The sequence below is a fragment of the Xiphophorus maculatus genome, chromosome 23, assembly GCF_002775205.1.
Source record: "Xiphophorus maculatus strain JP 163 A chromosome 23, X_maculatus-5.0-male, whole genome shotgun sequence".
Lineage (NCBI taxonomy): Eukaryota > Metazoa > Chordata > Actinopteri > Cyprinodontiformes > Poeciliidae > Xiphophorus > Xiphophorus maculatus.
In genome coordinates this window covers 29,762,827-29,784,560 of record NC_036465.1, presented here as the reverse complement: position 1 = coordinate 29,784,560, position 21,734 = coordinate 29,762,827, and the positions used below count along the sequence as shown (strand labels likewise).

Below are 21,734 nucleotides of genomic sequence, written 5' to 3'. Positions count from 1 at the left end.
TTGTTTATTTTAATTGTGCCAGACAAATTACTGGATAAGAAATGAGACAAGTTAGTCACTTCGAGGAATGTTAGAGTTGGTTTAACCAACAATTTTTTTCACTCCTACATTGTTTATGGATGGTGCCTGGACAGTGTCAACCAAAAGCTACAATATAACTGAGCAAGGTCTTTTGTCTATCTGCATCTAGGGATGATTATTTCAGACATGAAAATTGATAGTAATACTTTGTGGTATTTTCTTGGAATGATGAGATTCAAACCCCTGCAAACATAACTATGGGTCCTAAAAATAAAACTAAGTCATTATTAAAAACAACTACATACTTTTGCACACCAGGCCTGTGAAGTAGAGAAATTGTTTACTAAATAGCACATGCTAATTGTACTGACAAGACAGAGCAAATATTTGTTGCATGAATGAGTATTTGCTCATGGAACAAATACTTGTTTGGCAATGCCTTCTGGCAAAAAATGGAAGGACTGCGATCTTACTGTCACCCCTCTAAAATGCAAAATCATTTTCCATTATTGTATGTATATTGCTTATGAGCATGTAGTAGCTCTGGTTTTTCAATAGAATCCATAGATTCATAAATGTTGAAAAAAGGAGAGCTGTTAAGAGATGTTGTAAAAAGTAGAAGAGAAAGAAAACTTCTAAATCTTGGGTGAATTCATGAACTATATTTGTAGTATATTTTGTACTTAGTTATTGAGATTTCATAGGATCTCAGACTATCCATCCATCTATCCATTTCCTTCAGCTTTATCCAGGGTCGGGTCGCGGGGGTAGCAGCTTCAGAAGGGAGGCCCAGACTTCCCTCTCCCCAGCCACTTGTTCCAGCTCCTCCAGGGGAATCCCAAGGTGTTCCCAGCACCCATAAATTTTCTGTATTTTACAGCCAACATTTAAAGTAGTTGGCTGTTCAATGCTGTTAAATTTCCGATATACACGCCTATATCAACACTAAGTGTAACAATAATGACCAAAATAAAACACAGGAAACATTAACGTCAGCTAAATTGTTGTGGCGGGACCTTCACAGGACACCCCAGAATGCTATGGATCGACGCTGCCATCACGGTTGCCTAGAGACCTGTTTCCTTTTTAAATGTCCTCAACTCGATACTCCACCATGTCATTAGAAGCAAAAACTCTTGCAAAAGTACAGACGTGAGTGGGAAGACGTATATCTAATACTAAACAATTTCAGTGAGGATGAATACAGGCAATTAAAAAAAAAAACATGTACCAGCGATGAGTATGATTTCGGACAGAATGGATCAGGAGAGAAACACTATAGACACAGCAGAACCTAGAAGAACCATAAATCAGGCTAGGGTTAGGGTTAGGGAGAGCATTTTCAGTTTTTGTGCTCTTAGTCGACTACTATGGTTTTAATATTTGCCTATGTTGAGTTTGGATGGTACATTTTTTAGATATATATTGTCATATATATTGTCAGATATTGTCATATTAGACAAAAATGATATATATGGAAATTTAAATAAATCCTACTTATAGATTAACAGTAAATAAATAAATGTGAAGAAAAAATTTTGTTTGTCCTACATTTCACATTTTTTTAGGGATTTCTGTGTAGGAAAATTTTTATCTTTTATAAAGAGTGTTCTGTGATCAATATTATTTCACTATTATTTTGTTAATGTGGGCTGCCAGTTAAGCTATAATATATTCCTATCTTATAAGTAGCATATCTTATAGGAATATTAAGCTATAAGAAAGAAGGAAGAACATGCTAACAAAAATGCACCAAACAAATTCTCTGTAAATGTGGGTATTTTAGTACAAAAAACTTCTCATGAATTCAATGCTAGAGTCTAACGCAACCTCACCTGTCCTTGGTCAGGTCCTTCTGTCATGACATGGGGGTGAAGATGGTGAGGATAAAGCGGAGAACCCATGTGATGTGGTTTAATGATGAAAAAAGGACAAAACTTCAGGCAGCACAGAGGAGCAAACGCTAGTACCTAGACTCTGGTAGCAACTGGTAAACAGTAATAGGCCGACAGCAGACACAAGACAACTACAGTTTACACAAGGACCTGACAGAGAACAAGAAACACAGATGGGTATAAATACACAGGGGGTAATCAAGGGAACTAGACACAGTTGGGATTAATCAAGGGTAGACAGGACAACATGGGAACTCAACTGACACAGATACCTATATAAACACACAGACAAACTAATCCTTTCACAAAATTTATTTACAGAAAATGAGAAATGGTCAAAATAACGAAGAAGATGCAGTGCGTTCAGAACTCAAATAATGCAAAGAAAACAAGTTCATATTCATTTAGAAAGAACTATATTAATGTTTTAACTCAAGAAGAGTTAATAAATCAATATCTGGTAGAATAACTAAGGTTTTCAATAGGGTTCAATGCAGTGATCTATGAATTTTTCCAGGGCTGTATATATATATACACATTTACAATAAAAATCTTATAAGCTGGTATGTATATTTGATCATTTGAAACTCATCATCAGTAGTGAACCGTAGGATCCCGGGGTGTTTGGCCATTACCACAATCACCCTCCCAATGATAGTCAAACCAAGGTTGATCAAGGTTTATAACAAGCCACTTAGAGGTCTATACATTAAGTTAAAGCATTGTTTAACCCTCATGTGTGTCAGTCTGAAGCAATATACACTGCTCAAAAAAATAAAGGGAACACTTAAACAGGTGTTTAACACTTAAAGTGTTCCCTTTATTTTTTTGAGCAGCATAGTTGATGCTGACTCAGGGTCCGAGCAGACCCCACCAAAGCGAAAACGACAGTTACTTCTAATGCTGGGTAGAGAAGTGGGGCATGGTTGAGCTCCTCACTGAAGTGAAAATGACACAGTTGATGCTGACGCTCTGGTGTAAGGGTCCGATTGGACTCTGAGGCGAAAACGAAACAGGAGCTCTTGCATCCCAAACAGTGAAAAAACGTACTACTACATCTTCTGTGTTACTGGCTGTAACACAGAGGAAGCCAATCTGCTGCTGCAACACTGATGTAGTGCAACACAAAACACAAAGACCAGAGTTTACGTTAGATGCCTTCATGCAGTCGAGTGAACACAGTTAGATAGCTCCTCTGTGTTCCTGGCTGTAACACAGAGGAAGCCAACCTGATCCTTGTTATGAATTAATACCACCACAACACATAACAGCATGCCAGTAGGCCGTGTTAAGTGGGGTTTGATACACCACCAGCATTGTTAAGTAGGATCTGACCCTCTGTAAAACAGAAGGAGACCTAACACAATCCCAAGTGGACGGATTAGGGTAAATACTGAAGAATTAAGCGGTTATGTGAGGATTTGGATTTTGTGTCTTTTCAGTTAATTGAGTCTCTTTGTTGTTGCGTCTTCCCCTTGATTGTTTCCAGCTGTCCCTTGTTTTTCCCGATTACCCCCTGTGTATTTAACCCTGCTTGTGTCACTTGCCCCTCGTCAGATCCATGTTTTGTGCATCTACTTGGGTCTATGTTCCGTGTTTCCTGCATTTTGTGTACTTTATCATTAAAATCAGAATTTCACACTACAACCTGGGTCCAACCATGTCAATCCTCAACACTACAACTCTGCCATTCATGACAGAAGGATCTGACCAAAAGTACTACGGTGAGGATTGCTGTGTCAAATGACCAGAAATGGATACAGACCGAGAGAGATGGATCCTGCAGCAGTTGGAGTTGGTCCAGAAGGATTTATACCAGGATGCTGAGATCTTGCCTTCTCCACTGCTGCTGGAGGAACTGGGACTGGATTCAAATTATGATCAGCTGAAGAAAGTGTTTCCCACCCCTCAACAGGATTACTTCACCCCTTCAACAATCACGACGGCTTCCACTGACATTTCCCCGGTGCATCAGAACATTTTTGATTTAGCTTCAGAGGAGGATTTTTGTCCACTCTTTGAACAGTTTAAAAATGACTCTTTTATGTTAGAAACAGTTTTCGAGTTCTATGACTCATTCGTTCAGCGAAAACTATTGAAGTGGAAAATTACAATAAGGTCACATCTGCTAGTTGTATTGCCATATGTTAATTCTAAGTTCCTGTATGGTCGAACAAACATAAAACTATTTGGGTTACATGTACAGGGTTGGGAGTTGTTTTCCACAGCTGCATTAGAACCAGACTGTCTTGCCTCTTGTTTTGGAACCTTTATCCTTGGTATAAAACTCATATGTTGTCTCTGCCTGGTAGAGCTTTTCATCCAGAATTGCTTCATTATTGATTGTCCTACGAGCTCTCTGAGTTGTGCACAATTCATAAGTAAACCTGATTGAGTGATTTTACCTGAACAGTGTTTGGCAATAGTTTTTTCCACAACTCTATCAACCACAGAAGCCTCGTCTTCAACTGCTCCAGATTCCTCATCTCTTGCAGCTAAGGTCTCCGTGTCACCTGCAGCAGCAGAAACGCCAGCCCTGGTAAGCGGGCATCCAGCTAAGCTTCTTCCCAGCGTTCTTTCCGAGAACCCCAGCGCTCCTCCCAAGCCATCATTTTTGTTGTGCAGGCAGAGCCTGCGTTCTGCCTGCAGCTAGCTCCTCCGAGCCTTCCTGCACTGGTTCAAACCAGCCTCCGGACTGCCTTCCAAGGCCCGAGCTCCTCCATCGCCAGCCACCAGAGCCGCCGACTACCCTCCACAAGCTGCCAGAGTAGTTAGCTACCCTCCACATGTCCGTGCATATACCTGTGCAGTCTGCCAGCATTCTAGGTCCTCCTAGAACCGGGGGGGACGTGTCCCCCACAATATTGGAGGCAGGCACATTTGTCCCTCCTAATAATTTCACAGCAGTTGCGAAAAATATTTGATTTTGAAATTTTACTGCTAACTTTGTCTAAAAACATAGCTACTCTAGCCACAATGTTCTATTTCATCACAAGGAAATGAAACAGCAGCAAAATTTGCCTTTTTTGTTGTTGCTTAAAGTTTAATGTCACTGTGAGCAATGGCCACACAACACCTGATAATACTGATCACTTAACATGTGAATTATATTGTATTATATTATATTAGATATTCAGGAGAATAGCAGTGCTAGAATAGTGATGCTGTTGAAGAAAGGTGAAGAGACCGAGGAAGCTCTGGTGAGGTCTTCAGTTAGTTTATTGAATATTAACTGGTTTTAATTTTTAAATAAACTAAACTATTTTATTATGAGAAGAGCAGGTCAGGGATAGTTTGTGTGTATACGTTTCTGTGAGGCTGCTTATCTGAGCATTATAGTTTTCTCTACATTCTTCCTGCTAAGATATGGGGGAATTTTTCTGCCATAATTTGAGAGTCAATATTTTCAATTTGAAAGCAGGATTACATGTCTTTTTTTGTCAAAATGTGTAATGTTTGTACACCAACCTTTGTTCTTGTGCTCTCACAGAACTCTGCTCATCAACGAAACATTCTCTGCTTGCTTTTTGAACAAAGATGTAAGTGTTGTACTGGGTGCATTTGTTTCCTTCTAGTGGGTGTGCCTGTGTGGCTACTATTGATAGCCAATATTAAAGAGCACACATTTTCAGGTTGGCTTGATATCATGTCATGACTATGTTGTAACACAGTTGATCAGAATACTGTTAGCATCTGCTGGTGGGCGTTTAGTTTAACATGGAGCAGAAAGCGCAAGCTGTTTCTTCCTACATCTGATGAGTGGTTCAGGTTGCTACAATTGAAAGTAGCCATATTCACCCATACACAGGCTCACCTGTGCTTGAAGGAAACAAATGCATCCAGTACACTTTTTTTCTATTCACTGAGAGGCTGCCAGGTGATGGTGCCTTTTTGCTCCAAAAGCAAGCAGAAAGTTTTGCGTATGCTAGCATAGAGTTTTGCAGGAGCTTGAGGAGCAAGGTTGGAGACCAAACACTACAAGTTTTGAGACAAAATACATGAAGTCCTGCTCTAGGTTCCTCTCACAGTCAATTTAATTGGGTTTTCTAAATTTCTCGTTTGGTGTGAGTGTGCATGGTTGTGTTTCCTGTCTGTGATGCCCTGCAACAGACTTGTCCAGGGTGTACTGTGCCTGTTGCTAATTGGCTGCTGCAGATAGGCACCAGCAGCATTCCTGATCCTAGTGGGATAAAGGTGTAAGAGAATGAATGGATTAAATTAAGTCAATACATTTTATAGACAATGTATCAGTATTTCTTAGTCTTTTTATTGTTCATGGTGTGGATTGTCCTAAGAATTTATTTATTTTACTATATTCAGTTGGAATTGCTATATGTGTTTTGATATTGGTTTTTTTTATGCTAAAATCTTTCAGAGAAAATCGATGCTTCCACACAGACACATGAGGAAGATGAAGATGTCCAAGACATGAGCTGGAGCACTGAAAACTTATTTTCTTTAAGTTAATCAGTTTTGTTGAAATTTTTGTTTAAATTTGTAAAATTTTAATTTTATTAGTTTTTGAAAATGTTTCTATTAAAGAAAAGAGTTCTGCATTTGTGAATGGATTCATTTTACATTTTTGTAACATGATAAAACAAGATGACCCCTCTAGGGTTAAAGGTAGTTTTATGTGAAGTTGTGTTAAAGTTTGAGGGAAGGACATGTGGGATACTAACAGACTAAAGTAAGTTTGGTATAAATGTTGATGTCACACAACTCTGTTGTGGTTTTGACAGAGCTCAGTTGGTAGGGAAGATTTTATTTATTTTGTTGGTTTCTATTTTTACTGTTGAACTACATAAACTATTGCTAAAGAATGGTGTGGACAACCCAAAGTACCAACACCAGAAACGGTTGTAGTAAGGACGATCACCCCTGCCAGGGATTAAGTGAGCCTCCTGAGAGAGGATAGCATTCGGTGTCAGGGTTAGGTGTGAAGGTAAGTGGTCAAAGACCAAATGCACTGGCCATCCCGTCCCTATCATCCACTGAACAATACGCCACCGGCCCCCAACTGGCCCGCTAATGGCTTTCTTTGTCTTTGCTTCCTTCTTTGAATTGGCCTCCTATTGTCTTTGTTGCCCCCTGTTTGTATGCACAGGCCATCATCGTCTCTGAACATCCTAGAACCCATTCCCACTATAAAATATAATTAAATTTGCCCCTTATAGGTCACACGGGTTAGGGTTGGGGTAGGGTTAGGGGTTGGAGTTTGGGTTCAGGGTCAAAGGTCAGAGGTCCAAAAAATTGAACCTCCTTCCCTCTTCCCCTCACCCTCTTCTCCTCCCCCGTATGTGCACGGGCCATCCTGTCAGGAGTCCACCAGGTGGAGCCTACCTCTCATTCAGACCCTTTGGGATCTGTGTATCCAGCCTGTGAATCCAGATTCTTTCAGCCCTTCTCCTCTGGGCTGAAGACCAGGCTGGGTTACATTCCAGCACCAGGGCTGAAACTGCATCCCAGCCATGGCGTATAAAGTGCTGCACTAAAGGTACGTGTGTTTTTTTATGTTTTTGAATGTTATGTCTGTGCTGGGTAAAACGAGTAAGGAGACTGTTACTCGTCTCACCCACATAACTGATTTTACAAATTAGACAGGTTATTAAATAAACACAATTTTTTGATTTGGGGTTTCCTGATTGGTCTGATTTGAAAATTGTGTTATTGAATCTGTTCTGTACCCAGTGCAGCTGCTTGAAAAATCCACTCTGACCTTTGACCTTTGGTGTCTTCAAAGGTTTGACCTCAGCACGGACGAGGAAATCCCTCAGGTTTTTATTCCTTTTGTAGGCCGCAATTATTTTGTAATTTGGGAGCAAAGAAGTGTCAGATTGGAATTTAGTGAAATTCTGTTTAACATTGTAAACAAATTGTCCTGCTGAGGAGGAGAATGTTGTGATCAGAGGGATCATCGGAGATGAATCTGGACTCAAGGAAGTTTTTCCTGCCTGCTCTCAGGAAAGACCTGGAATATCCTCTCTTACGAAGAGCAGAAAACAGAGTTCTAGTTGCCTCCTCAAAGTCTGTTTTCTGTGTGCAAATCCTATGAAATCTGAGGAGTCGTGATTTGATTAGGCCAGCATAAGTGTGCCTTAGATGGTGACTAGTTTTAAATAGCAGAGCATGTGTGTCTGTGGGTTTAAAGAAAACTTTAATATCTAATTTGTGTGTTGTATCAAAATTTGGTCCTTTATATGTGGTAGTGTCCAGAAAGTCGACCGCTTTAACGCTGGTAGTGGACTTTACTGTGATAGATGGGTTATGTGTATTCAGGTGCTGGAGGAATTCCTGAAATTCTGCTTCAGAATGGGTCCAGACCCCCCAGATGTCATCCAGATACCGATAGTAGTACAGGTTGCCCTCCTGCACATACCGGCCTATGCCAACATTTTCATGGCCGAGTGGGAGACCGGTGGGTCTCCCACTCGGCCATGAAAATGTTGGCATAGGCCGGTGCAAATTTCTTACCCATGGCTGTGCCTTTAACCTGGAGGAAGAATTGGCCATCAAAAACAAAAGGGATAGGGTTAGGATAAGGGTTAGGGGTAAGGGATAACAATCAAAAGAGATATTGAGGTTTAGTCCGCAACATTTTTAATTTAATAATTGTTACAAAGTAACTCCGTTAGCGGTCTCGTTTCTAACAGCCGTTAGAAAAAAAAGCACATTCACCACTGTTCCACAACCGTCGTTTTCTAGCAACGGCAGAGTGATATTGACCCCCTCCGCAACCACGTCAACCTGCGACACCACTAGTAAATAACACAAAACAGTATTAATAAACACAAAACAGTATTAATAAACACAAAACAGTATTAATTTATCTCGACTATTCCATCAAAATGGCCTGTATGCCACATAATCACTGATACATTCTGTCCTTTGCTCATGTGAGCTGGCAGGCAGTGAAGGTGCACCGGGTCGAGGATTGTGTGGTTTATTGCTAAGGGTTGGTGGATTAGGAGCAATTTGCTAACTGATAGCAACAGGAACTGTTTCCATGACGCGTACCTTTCTGGTTTTAGTCTTGAAATCAGAACACGTCAGTGTTTAGCCCTTAATGTGGACTAAACAGTGGGTGGGGATTTAGGTGAGTATGCCAAATACAGGGAAGCACTTTGCCTTTGTCACAATTGAGATTTCATAGATTTCATTAACTGTGTCCATTTCCTACACTTGTTGTGACAAATTACTATAATACATTTTATTCTATGCAGTGCCTCATCCTTACCTGAGTCTGAACTGTCTAATCACGCAGATTAGAACAAAAAATTGGGGAGTTTTGAACTTCATGAGCCTGTCTTGATGGTGGAGTCCAGCCGACTGTAGCCGTCACAGGGCGTTACGGTAGATCAGGGGGCTCAATACGTCGATCACTGGAAGGTTTTGAGTTGATCTCGACAGTTGGTGACAAACTGAACACCGCCAGGACGATGAGACCAGAACTTCCTCTTCTGACACGTATATCAAAATATTCACTAAGGTCCTAAACGTTTGTAGCTTCATTAAAGAATTATATCAACAAATAATAATCAACAAAACCTGTTAAAATTTATATTCTCAGTAATTATTGTTTCAACAACGTGTTGTTGCGTGTCAGTGCGTTTCAGTTCCATTAGCAAAAAAAAAAGCGACTCAAAGACCAACTGACTAGCAGAGCAGGAGTTTACATTAGCTAATCAACCAATAATCGAGAAATAAATATCAAGCCTGGAAACTTGACATCGTAATGGACTGAATGTTATGTTATACCTAGGATTTCTGTCGGCTAATAACGTGTTGTCTCTCAGGTTTCGAAAATGGGCAGCTCTAAGATCGTGTAGTGTCCGCTGGGCTTTACACTAAGGAAATGAGGAAGGGAGGAGTCAGTGGAGAGCACCGGAGTTGAGCCTTTTTTCATTTAGTGTCATTAACAGAAAGAGATGATAGTGCCGATAATTAAAATGACGTTGATAGTTTTAATTTATCGTACCATTAATTGATTTATCGTTTATCGCGACAGGCCTAATCATAGTATTAATTATTACCGCAATTAACTATGAAAACTCAACTTTCATGATTGAAAATTTTCATAATTTTCAATTTAATATGTGTCTGGGCTGAGGCCACGTTTCATAAACACTGTGACTTTAAACAGATCAAATGCTGTTTAAAAGTTTATCATCCAAGGTTATTTAACATGTTAATGGCTGTGTAGGGATTAACTCCTGTAGCAGTCTGTATTACTGCAGATCTGAAGAAGCCTCTGACTGAAGACACTGTTGTATGATAGTTTGATGATGAGGATGCTCCAGGTTGTTCATAATGTTCATCATTTGGTAAAGAATCTCCACACGTCCCGTTACGATGGTTGGAAGAGATGATTTGAACTTCCTCCTCCTCCTCCTGGATAAATGGCGTAACAGCAGGTACAGTACCATCAGTGAGTCCACCTCTGCTGTTTCTCTTCCTATTTCATCTTTGTGTGTGGTCAGAACATTGGCTCCATTGTGTCCTCAAAAATTACTTTTTTGTTTTTGGGTGGGGTGGGGGGCAGTTTTAGAAATTCAAGCATTCCCCATGATAGTTAAACTACATCCAGAATATGTCGGATTGTTGATGAATTTTTATTTCTCTGGAGGCATAGTTACAGATTTATTGTTCAAACTTTTGTCCAACTTAACCAAAATCTAGATTCTTTTTTAAACGAATACAATTGTCTGTTTAGTCATGTTTTCAATATCTTTACAGTGACTATTCATGGTTCAGATTTTGGGGTTCAATATTTGCAGATATTTCCATAGAATGCTATTTCAAATTATTTGTGAAAACCACAAATATTTTTTTTCTGTAAAGCCCAACTAAGTTATTATGAAGAAAATGCAGCTAGAGAAGTTGAAATGTCTTGATGCAACGCTGCTTAGCAAACAATTGGCTGTCGATTACAAAACTGTCAATCCAAGAGCACCGTTAAATTACACAGTATTGATCGTAAACTTCAAAGTGGAAATACGGAAGACTGGATGTTAGCTTCTGTGGTAGTGTCAACATGGCTTCCACTGTGTGTATTAATGCATATTAAGGTATATTTGATGTTTGAACTATTAAGATGCAGTTAGAAGTGTTTTATGAAGGGGTCTCAAGTATTTATAGATTTTAGCCATTCGCAGACAACTCTGGTTCTTAACACCCACAAATCCTGGAGGTTCACTGCATACCAAAAACACATTAACATATCCTTAACTATCATATTAAAAGTGGATTTTACATCAAATATCATTTTCTAAGTCAATTTGAGGATTTAGCTAGAATATTTATCTGGACATCAGTACAGGCTGGTGAAATTGTCAGATATTTAATAGTGATGATATCATATTCTCCAATAAGGAACGTTACCCTTTGACTGATTAAAAAACGTTATAAATCAGTTAACTGAAAATTATTTTAATCACTAAAAAGAAAAAATAATAATCAAGGATAAATGCCACAGACTGGCGACCTGTCCAGGGTGACCCCACCTCTCGCCCGGAACATTAGCTGGGGATAGGAACCAGTACCTTCTGGTTCCCACTGTCCCCACTGGGGACAAGGGTGTTAGAAAATGGATGGATGGAATAATCAATGATTGCTTAGTTGTTTTTTTACAGCAGAATCTAAAGCAAATTAATTAAGCATATTTTAAAAAGCGATTCGCCGTCCTCCCAACTCTTCATGTTCATAATAATCATGAAAGACTGAAGATGGAAGTGGGGGGGGGGGGGGAGGACGGCGGGGGGCGAATGAAAGTCTGCTCACGGCCTCAGCCAATCTTTGGCCGAACCTGTCAACAGTCATTATTCTTCTCCAAGAGGATCCACACCATATTTTAGAAACGGTCTCCTATATGAGCCTGTAACACACCAATAACACTCCGTAGGTATCCTGATACCTGGATGCCCACCGAGCAGAGCCTTCCAGGTGATACTGACCAGTCCTCCCCACACCGGCGTCCTGCTGGTGCTCAGCGGGGTGTTCTTGCGGAAAGCAGCGTCCATTAAGCCGCAGACGACACAGAGACCCGCACAGGCTATCTGGAGGATGCCAAGGATGAGCACACTCCTCTGGTTGAATATGAAGTACCGGTACCGGTCCATGTTCAGACGGAAATCCCCCCCGCTCTGCTTCTGTTTCGGTTTGAAGAAGCTCTGAGGGAAACGTGTGAGCGAGGCTGATGCTAAGCGCCGTTTGGTTGGGTTTATGACTCAGAAACATTAACACTAATAACTATTGACTGGAGAAAAAAAATAACTTTCTTGTAAAAAAAGTCCCATTGACAGGTTCGTCACCACAGCGGCAGTATTCCGGAGAAGTTTCGGTGTCAGGTTGGGAGGCAGGAAGTTTGTTTATCCATTAACCTGGCTAAACCGGGCGCAGGTGGAGGGGGAAGCGTGGGATGTTTCTGCCCAGAGTTTGGACTCTCAGGCTCTCACACCCCGCCCACATCACATTATAGCCATTCGTTCCTGGTACAGAAATCACAGGTGCCTTGTGGAGATTAGCGGGGGTTTTTTTAAGACCTTGCTTTCGCTGTTCATAAAATTTCAAAGACTATTTTTAGGAAATATATCCAATTTTTGAAAAGTCAATATTCTCTGTGTTTTTAGGACTGGCTGAGAGTAGATTTGTTCAAACTGTTCTTGGAAAATGTTGCAAATTAATTTCTTTTTTATTCCAGTAAACAACTGTCTATAATATCTATCTGCATTTCTTTGTATCTTCATGTAAGAAGTGCACAAATATAGCTGCACACAACATGTGCAGCAGATGGGAACGAAGCTGGTATCTGAAAGTTCAAGATTTGGAAACGGCTTAAAATGGATACCGAGACAAATCTGGCCAACATCAAACAAAGATATTTTCCAACATAATTTAAGATTTCTGAAACTTTAATTTTACTTCTGAAAAAACTTTGTAACCCTTTATAACCGTATGCACTTGAGCTTAAGATCACAAACTGATGGCTATAAATTCTCCAGAATTTTCTTCTAGTGAGCAGAACTGAGGGATCTATAACTAGCAAACCATCTAGAATCTGGAAGCAGCAAAGCAACCAAACCACTATGCTGCCACCACCACCATATGTTCTTTTCCTGAAATATTTTGGCTTAAGACTCGAAGTTCATTTCACTTTTAGTCTGAAGAATCATAGAACAGCAGGCTAAAAATAAGAGGAATTTAAGACTTTGTCACATATAGGCACAATGAGTTTCAGTGAAAGAAAAGAAAATTGAAAAAAGAAGCATTGGAATGGATTTGGTTTGGTTTATTTTGGGGCGTTTCATTATTTGGGGTGTACAGATTTTGAAAGCTCCATTCTTTCCTGTGTAGCAGAAAGTCCACTCATTTCTTCAGAGTCCTACACAAACACAATTCATGTAACTTGTAATAAATACAATGATCTCTAGCATGTTTCACATGTCAGGTCAACAGACATGTTAAGGCAATGGAAGTCTGGGCAGAAGGTCAGATCTACTGTACAGCTCTTACAGTAAACACCTAAACAGAGTCCTATCGTGTAAACTGACCTAATGAAAACAATGGGTTTCCATGACGTCTAGAAGCACCAGTGATGAACATGTGAATCTTAAAACATGAGATGAAGCAGCACTTCCAGTCAGAACAACGACCTCTAAGACCACTTGGTTTCTTGCATAGTTCTTGTGTCACTCTGGTCAAAGCAGTTTGGAAGGTCGGCAGCTGCAGCAGTGTTCCAGGAGTTTTATGAAGTGGCAGCACAAATTTGGGGAGTTTGGGGGTCTTCCTCTGGGTTTTCAGTGGCTCACAGGAGCTGCCTGTCTTTGTTGGAAAACCTCGAGCTCACGTTTGTACCAATCAGGAGCCTCCGGGCCGTTTTTCCCCAATGACTCGTGATCGTAACCGTAGGCGACCGTGAGCTCTTCGTCTTTCTGCACAGCTCTCAGTGTTCGGATGCATTTGATGGGTCCAAAACGAGGGTGGACAAACCTGAGCAGAGAGACAGACGTACATACAAAACACAAACTGAAAAGGCAAAAAGATCAACGCACTGGAACAATGGACATTTCCTGGTTGCTATAGATAACAAACCAACATTGTATCCGACATGGATTGCACATTATAGCAGTTCTATTCCTAGAGAAATGTTGACTGTGGTCTGATCTGGTGTTTGGGTTCTAGACCTCTAAACAGTGTCTCAGTCTGGGCCAGTAGGACACAATCATGGGGAGGACAGCTGACTGTCCAGACTGTCCAGAAGACAGTCATGGACAGGGAGAGGAAGACAACAGTCATTCCTGAAGGAGCTGCTTGTCCTGAGAGTTTTGTATGTAAACACAGACAAAAAGTTCTTTTTTGTTTTTTTTTACCATATTCCAATTGTTTGACTCATGAAACAGAAAACCTCCTTACATGTGGGATGTGCAGTCACAGCTCCACAGCACAATTTCAATTTAAACAGAATATATATATATATATATATATATATATATATATATATATATATATATATATATATATAAAAATTCCCTTCTCACCCACCGCAGGTGGTTCTTATCCTCTGAGCTCGGGTCCTCTACCAGAGGCCTGGGAGCTTGAGGGTTCTGTGCAGTATCTTGGCTGTGCCAAGGACTGCACATTTCTGGACTGAGATGTCTGATGTTGTTCCTGGGATCTGTTGTAGCCATTGGTCCAGTTTGGGGGTGACTGCCCCGAGGGTCCCGATGACCACAGGCACCACTGTGGTCTTCACCTTCCAGGCCCTCTCCAGTTCCTCCCTGAGGCCCTGGCATTTCTCTAGTTTCTCGTGCTCCTTTTTCCTGATGTTGCAGTCGCTTGGTATTGCTACATCTACCACAACGGCTTTCCTCTGTTGTTTATCCACTACGACAATGTCTGGTTGGTTCGCCATTACCATTTTGTCTGTCTGGATCTGGAAGTCCCACAGGATCTTATAAAATGGTAATGGCGAACCAACCAGACAACAAGCTTGTCTGGTTGGCGAACCAACCAGACAAGCTCATCAAGAAAATGCAGAGTGTGTGCAAAGCAGTAATCACAGCAAAAGGTTGCTACTTTGAAGAAACTAGAATATAAGGGGTATTTTCAGTTATTTTACACTTTTTTGTTTAGTGCATATTTCCACATGTGTTATTCATAGTTTTGATGCCTTCAGTGTGAATCTACAATGTCAATAGTCATGAAAATAAAGGAAACTCATTGAATTAAAAGGTGTGTCCAAACTTTTGGTCTGTACTGTATATATATATATATATCGTTCGGTGTAAACGACGCCTGCTCTGCAGCTTCAATCGACTCCGTGCAGTACTTTTAGTTTCTATTGGGAGAAATCTATTCCTTATCTGTGGGACCACTGTTACTGGTGCTAAACTAATCTCAACAGTATCATCTGTGACTGTAGTGCTGTTGATTTGGAAGATGTTTTTAATCAACTGAAAAACTCAGAACTCCAGAAGAACCTCATAATAGTGTATTTCACAAATACGTGTTTTTTTTTAGATCATTGTTTTTTTTGTTTTATAGATATATATATGTTGTCCAGCCATATAGTAACATTTTACAGCACAACGCTATTAAAATGCTATACGCATCAAATATGACTTGAAAAAAAATTTGACTTTGTAATTTAACACCTTAAAATTATGCCTCTGTCTCTTTAAGAAAGCCCTGGTCTTTCCAACACTCTCCTTCAGGAAGTCAAGCCTTCACTAGCTCTGCACTGAGAAGTAGCTCGTATAATGAAATCATCAGATGTGCCGTTCCACCAGGTGCATGCTAATAGTTCTGGGCTAGTCTGAAGGAGCTGAATGGGGGAGTTATGGGGAAGATCAGTAGCTTAAAAAACTTCAGCTCTGAGGAGGAGCTGCGTCTCAAAGGCGCTGCTAGATTCAACCAGGCATTTTGCACACCCAAATGGTTGCCATGGAGATGAAAAGATTTCTCAGACATGCATGAAAGACAGACGCATGTCTGTATGTTTTTGATGAGGCGATAAAATTATAACATGACATAAAGCTAAAAAAAGAGTTGATTTTACATAACGCTGCCCCTTTAAATAGCTTCCAGCATCTTTGTGTTTCCTGTGACTTCATTTTAAACATCCAACTGAAACTGAAAATGGCTTCTCTCAGTCATAACTTCTACGTTGTTGTACGATGTGCTAGCTCCTACGTATGGTGTATTTACTGGTTAGAAGATGATTGGATTTTTTGTTGGATTGGTTGATGACCAATCCACGTTGACCAAGCAAAAAAAAAACAGACAAAAAAACAACATCCGATTCTGAATGACTTGAAGGATGCATTGCATGTAGCTGAGTGCCTATCTGATTATGGACCCATATTTTAAAAGTCGACGCTCCTCCTTCCCGTCGTTTCTACTTACGGCTCGTATTGGCAGTTGGGAGTGAAGGAGTGGTTGCCCTTGTGACCCAGAGAGGCGCAGTACCTCTCCGTCTGGTCGAACGGCTGTGGGACGTCGATCACAGTGTCGTCGTCAAGTGAGATGGTGTTTCCATTCAGAGCCCAGTCCCGACTGTCCACCTGACAAAGCAACATCAGTCATTTAGGAATCGTTTTTAATCAATAAATCAAATTTGCTACGTTTTATGTCAATTTCCCCTCATTACGTGATTCCAACGTATCTTCGTTTCCATAGAAGCAGCGCGCCATACCTCAGAATGTGTGATCCGGACTCCATTATAAAAAGCCATGATGGTACCCGGCTCAGCAGCTGCCTTGGCAAAAAGTCCCTGACCGGCTCCTTTAATCAGAGACTCTGCCACCAACACCCTGACAGAGAGGGAACACACAAGGTTCCAAATGGTTCTGGTTCTGTTCCGGCTCGTTGGAACAACCGTTGTCATTCAATCCATGTGACATCATCACACGGAGCGGCCCTACCGTTGGCTCTCGTACGGGTCCGGCAGCAGAGCGTGGGTGGCGATGCAGGTGGAGGTGGACTTGTCATAGGAGTAGACAGGACCTGCAGGTCACATGAAGTCATCATGTCACCTGTTCAATCACACCAACATGTCTCTACAGCACTTCCTGTTTGAGTCCAGCTAACAGCATATACACTTTTTCCACATAAATTATTTGTAGAAAACACTAACAAACACTATAGAAATTAAGTAAAGCATTACAGAAGAGACATTTTACAAATAAATATGTAAAAAACAAGCAATTCAGAACCACTGAGTAATATTTCACAGAACCAGGTCTGGCTGCAGTTACAGCTGGGAGTCTTTTCCTCTGCCAGCTTTCTACATCTAGATCAGGGGTCTCAAACTCCAGTCCTCGAGGGCCGCAGTCCTGCAACTTTTAGATGTGCCTCTGCTGCACCACACCTGAACAGAATAATTAGGTCATTAAGGCTCTGGAGAACTGATCTACACAAGGAGGAGGTCATTAAGCCATTTCATTCCAGTGTTTTGTACCTGTGGCACATCTAAAAACTGCAGGACTGCGGCCCTCGAGGCCTGGAGTTTGAGACCCCTGATCTAGAGACTGAAAGTTTTGAAAAATAACTCAAGCTCAGTTAAATTAGAGAACATAGTTCTCTATCTATGGCATGTTTTCGTTGCGAGTGAGTGAAGATGAGATGAAATCTTACTGTTTGGAGCGATCTGGAAGCGTGGCCTTCCGGTCTGGTTGGAGGTCAGTGTGGCGAGGCGAGCCTCGATGATCTCTCCGTCCACAAAGCTTCCATAGAGAGCCGTGCAGCCATCTGGGTAGATGTAGGCTATGGAGCTGCCAGTCATCTCCCCGTCCTCATTGACCTGCCCGAACACGCTGCCCCCGTCCTAACCACAGCACACACCAACACACACACACACACACACACACACACACACACACACACACACACACACACACACACACACACACACACACACACACACACACACACATATAAAATGGCTGCTGTCCTTCAGAATAAAGAACCATTAGTGCACTCAGCTCACTCACAGGATAGTAGATCCAGCACTCCCCACAGCGGATGTTGCCTTTGTACTGACCCTTAAAGACTAGGCGGCCATCTGCGTCCAGCTCCTGAGCTGGCCCGTTGAGTTCACCGTCGACATATGTCCCATGGAGGACACTGCCGTCCTCGTGTGTGTACAGCCCCTGGCCCTGCAGACCATCGTCAACGTAGAAACCTTCCAAGGTGCTGCGGACACAAAACAGACAGCTGCTGTGTGTAGGACAAGAAACACATCTAAAAGTTGCAGGTGTCCGGCCCTCGAGGAGAGGAGTTAGAAACCACTGCTACAGAGGATAGAACTGGTCTTTCTGTGTTCAAGTTATTCTGTCTTCAGGACAAAGCCATTTAAGCAGTTCCTGTTGGCACCAACTAGTGCTGGGCCATACGACCTAGAATTGACAGTTTGGAATAATTTCTACTTATTTGAGATTGGGACTCGGGGACCACAAGTCCAGAAGGGAACCCCAGAAATCTGTCTCCTCCAACTCATTCTGGGGGAACCCAAGGTCTTAGACTTGATAGTCCAGTTTTCACAGTTGACAACTGGACTATCAAATTTTCAGACTTGATAGTCCTGTGCCCTGCGCTATAGTTAATTTGCTACTTTCGGAATGGTCACCGGTCCACTTGAATTGATCTGCACAAAGAGTTCACTTGAAACAAACAGAATATCGGTTTTTAGAAGGAACAGAGTTTGCATCAGAGTTGGATTGTGCATTCACACTTCCTCAAGTGAACCAGACTTTCTGGGCAAACGGACTGGGGTTTGATTAAAGCGGACTAAACAGGGCTGGTGTTAATGCGCCCTTAGTGAACCTCCATGATACAGTGAGTCACTACCTTCCATCAAAGAAGAAGAACTTCCCCTTCCCATTCTTCTCTCCGTGGGTGAAATGTCCTTCGAAGCGATCACTGGAGGAATAGGTGACTGTGCAGACACCATGGGGCTGGCCATCTTCATCCAACGGGCCTACACATAAACACAAACAGGTTCTGGCTGATCGGGCTCAACTGTTTGTGATCTACACACATAATAAACCCACATTTGAACACGTGATAGATAATTATCAACTGAATGTTGTTGCATTGTTATGGCATTGCTGCACATATAGCCATGTTGTTTTTAATAAATTATTTTTAGTTTTTAATAATGATTGAAAAACGAAGTAGCATTCATGATTTAAAAAAAAAAGTTTGATTAAAATATTTTGCTAAAAAAATGTACCAGAATTTTTTTTTTGCATTTTTTTCACAACTTCCATCCAGCCCATCTAGCGCCCTCTGGTGCCTCCACTTTGAAAAACACTGTCCAACATCACAGGTTTTCATAATGTATTGCTATGCAGTTTTTTGTTAATGATCTGAGAAATTTCCCTTAACATTGAGTGATTCCACTGATTTTCTGTACTTGTATATATATATATTTTTTTTTTTTTTGTGGCGTTTTTTCTACATTCCATGTTCTGATCCTACCGCTGCTGTAGTTTTACTGGCTTACTACTCACTCAACCCCAGCAGCTGGAGCTTCTATAAACTCATAGTCAACTTTCTGTCAACTCTTAAAGAAACAAACTATCCAACCTTTCCTGACTGACTCCTGTTCAACAGACACACCAGCTGTTGAAAGCACCGGTGCGTTCAGCGGTGAGGAATCTAACATACTGCATCGTGTTAAACGTCCGCCGGCTGCGGAGCTCTGACGGCCCCCACGCCGCTTTCAGCTGCCTCTCACGCGGATCGCTGTCACAACTCCAGCCCCTGGTGCTCCCCGCTACCGAGCGGGCCCAGAGTCAGACCGCCTCACGGAGGCTCGGGTCTGACACGTTTAGCAGTTAAAGCGGGATCAAAGCCCTCCTTCATCGCATTCCCCCCGTGAACAGCGTGCGCTGCAGCGGTACAAACCTTCCACCACCTCCTCCACGCTTTCATCGTCGCTGTCCATGCCGCCGCGGGAGGAAGCCGGCTGATCACGGCACGCAATCCCAACCCTGCGCTGTCACCCGTGGGCTGCCGTGGGGCGTGGTAACACATGCCACCTATTAGACACTCTGAACCGGTTAACGGTTGACTTGAACTCGTTTAAAAAAATAAAAATCTTCATTAGAGGAATCCTGACAGCGTTGCCAGAAAGGTTCCTGCAGACATATCAAACAGGTAGCAATGAGAGAAAGAAACGATATAAAACTCACACCAGGCTTCACTGAGAAAACATTCTCACATTTTTTTCCTTCATAGGGCGCGAACAAAAATATGTAATTGAGAATCCAGTCCGTATTTTACAGAGGCAGGGCAGAGCTTTACTGTACGGACATGTTTGGACAGACAGTGGGATGGCTTTAAGTCTTTTCCCAGGTAGTTCCTCCTAATACTTGAGTAAAGTTCAGACTGCAATGGCAACAGATTCCCCTCTTCTCCTGGCTGCGGTGACCCTTCTATCTGCCTTCCAGATGGGTAAATATTAACTGATATTAAATGAAAAATCCTTATACAAGTACTAGTGTAACCATAACACTACTTTTGCCTCAGTTTTATGTGTTTGCAGTTAGAACTGTATAGAGTTTTACCCCGTGTTCCTGGTGTCAGTGTGGACCTGTGGGGTGAATGACCCCAGTCATGACTTATTGCCAGATTACGGTTCCCACCGGCATGCTTTGGATTTTGTAATATTAATGTTAGATGCACTCTTCTTACTTCTGTGTTTTGAAAAATAAAACTGCTTTCACCACGGCTTACTATAGTTGATGCCAGGAGCGGCCAGATTGGACCATGAAGTGTAGTTGGAGCTGCTCCAACTATCCCCAAATTCGACTTTGGAGGATGTTGCAGTTAATTTTTCCAACTGGGAAGTCAGAATTTCCCAGTTCTGAATACGACTGGAACGCATCATTAATCCAATTGTTTTCAAAGTGCCTGCACTCTGAATGGTCATTTAATCTGACTTTTACGTCATTGCTATGCGACATGCGTCATAATTCTGCACCAAAAGAAGCCCGATGAGGTTGGAGTCGCAAACTGTTCACACACAAGTCTGATTGCAGTTGTAGTGGTATCAGGACCACGCAAAAAAAATTAATAAAAATAAATTAATCAGATTTCCTCTGATTATTTTACAGGTCATTGCTTTCTAAAACGGTGATTCATTCAAAACGCATCATTGACTGACCGTATAATTAGCTGATTATTTCGTGGTGATCTTTTCATCCCTGCATTTACTTCTTATGGCTCTTGTCCACCCATTTCAATTTAGTTTAAAGATTTTTCACTACCAACAGAATGCCTGTTTTTGGAACGTAAATCACAGGGTTTAATTTTTGCCAATGGGACGTTAGAAGTGGCAATAATGCACCAAAATGTTGCCTGCCAACCGCCATTGAAGAAGAAACTAAACGTAAACTAAAGACAATTTAAATGCTGCACAGTAAAGTTATTACCGGACCACCAAGGTCCTCACAGGCTGGAATGGTTCAAACTGGAGAACAATGGAGGTCGTTCAGCCGACTGGATGCCATTAACAGAAAGTGACCGCTGAACAATAGGATGGAGAGCAGGTTGTTTACTAGCATGTCTGACGCCCACATAATGATGATGATAACACCACTGTGCTTTATTGTTTTAGCCAGCCAATAATTAGGGACAAGAGGTTTCTTACTATCTCTACATTTTGTCATGATTGGCAGGATTCCAACATTTGAAAAGTAAAATTTCATAAAATATGTAACCATGAGGCGCTCTAAACGCCTGCAAATGTTTTGCTTTTTCAATTATTAACAAAAGGTTGCTTCCTACCATCACTGTGTTCACTCAGGGTACCTGGCC

The 21,734-nt window shown here is 41.5% G+C and overlaps 2 protein-coding genes across 2 annotated transcripts in view; one reads left to right on the top strand and one right to left on the bottom strand.

Annotated features, from left to right (window-relative positions):
* Positions 1 to 13,179: 13,179 nt before the first annotated feature.
* Positions 13,180 to 19,951, bottom strand: LOC102221628 (histone-lysine N-methyltransferase SETD7). The gene is made up of 8 exons (XM_023328242.1): positions 19,821 to 19,951; positions 18,759 to 18,888; positions 17,903 to 18,104; positions 17,547 to 17,736; positions 16,835 to 16,916; positions 16,606 to 16,723; positions 16,317 to 16,474; positions 13,180 to 13,901 (listed from the first exon to the last, which is right to left on the bottom strand). The coding sequence occupies exons 1-8, from the start codon at positions 19,858 to 19,860 to the stop codon at positions 13,709 to 13,711; spliced, it is 1,113 nt and encodes a 370-aa protein (XP_023184010.1). The 5' UTR covers positions 19,861 to 19,951; the 3' UTR covers positions 13,180 to 13,708.
* An 86-nt stretch (positions 19,952 to 20,037) lies between these two features.
* The window catches only part of mgst2 (microsomal glutathione S-transferase 2), a 3,294-nt gene continuing 1,597 nt past the window's right edge, over positions 20,038 to 21,734 (top strand). The window contains exons 1-2 of the mRNA XM_005816743.2: positions 20,038 to 20,369; positions 21,724 to 21,734. The exon at positions 21,724 to 21,734 is cut by the window's right edge and continues 89 nt beyond it. Of these exons, the coding sequence (XP_005816800.1) occupies positions 20,309 to 20,369; positions 21,724 to 21,734 (72 nt within the window). The 5' untranslated portion in view covers positions 20,038 to 20,308. The remainder of the gene's footprint in view (positions 20,370 to 21,723) is intronic.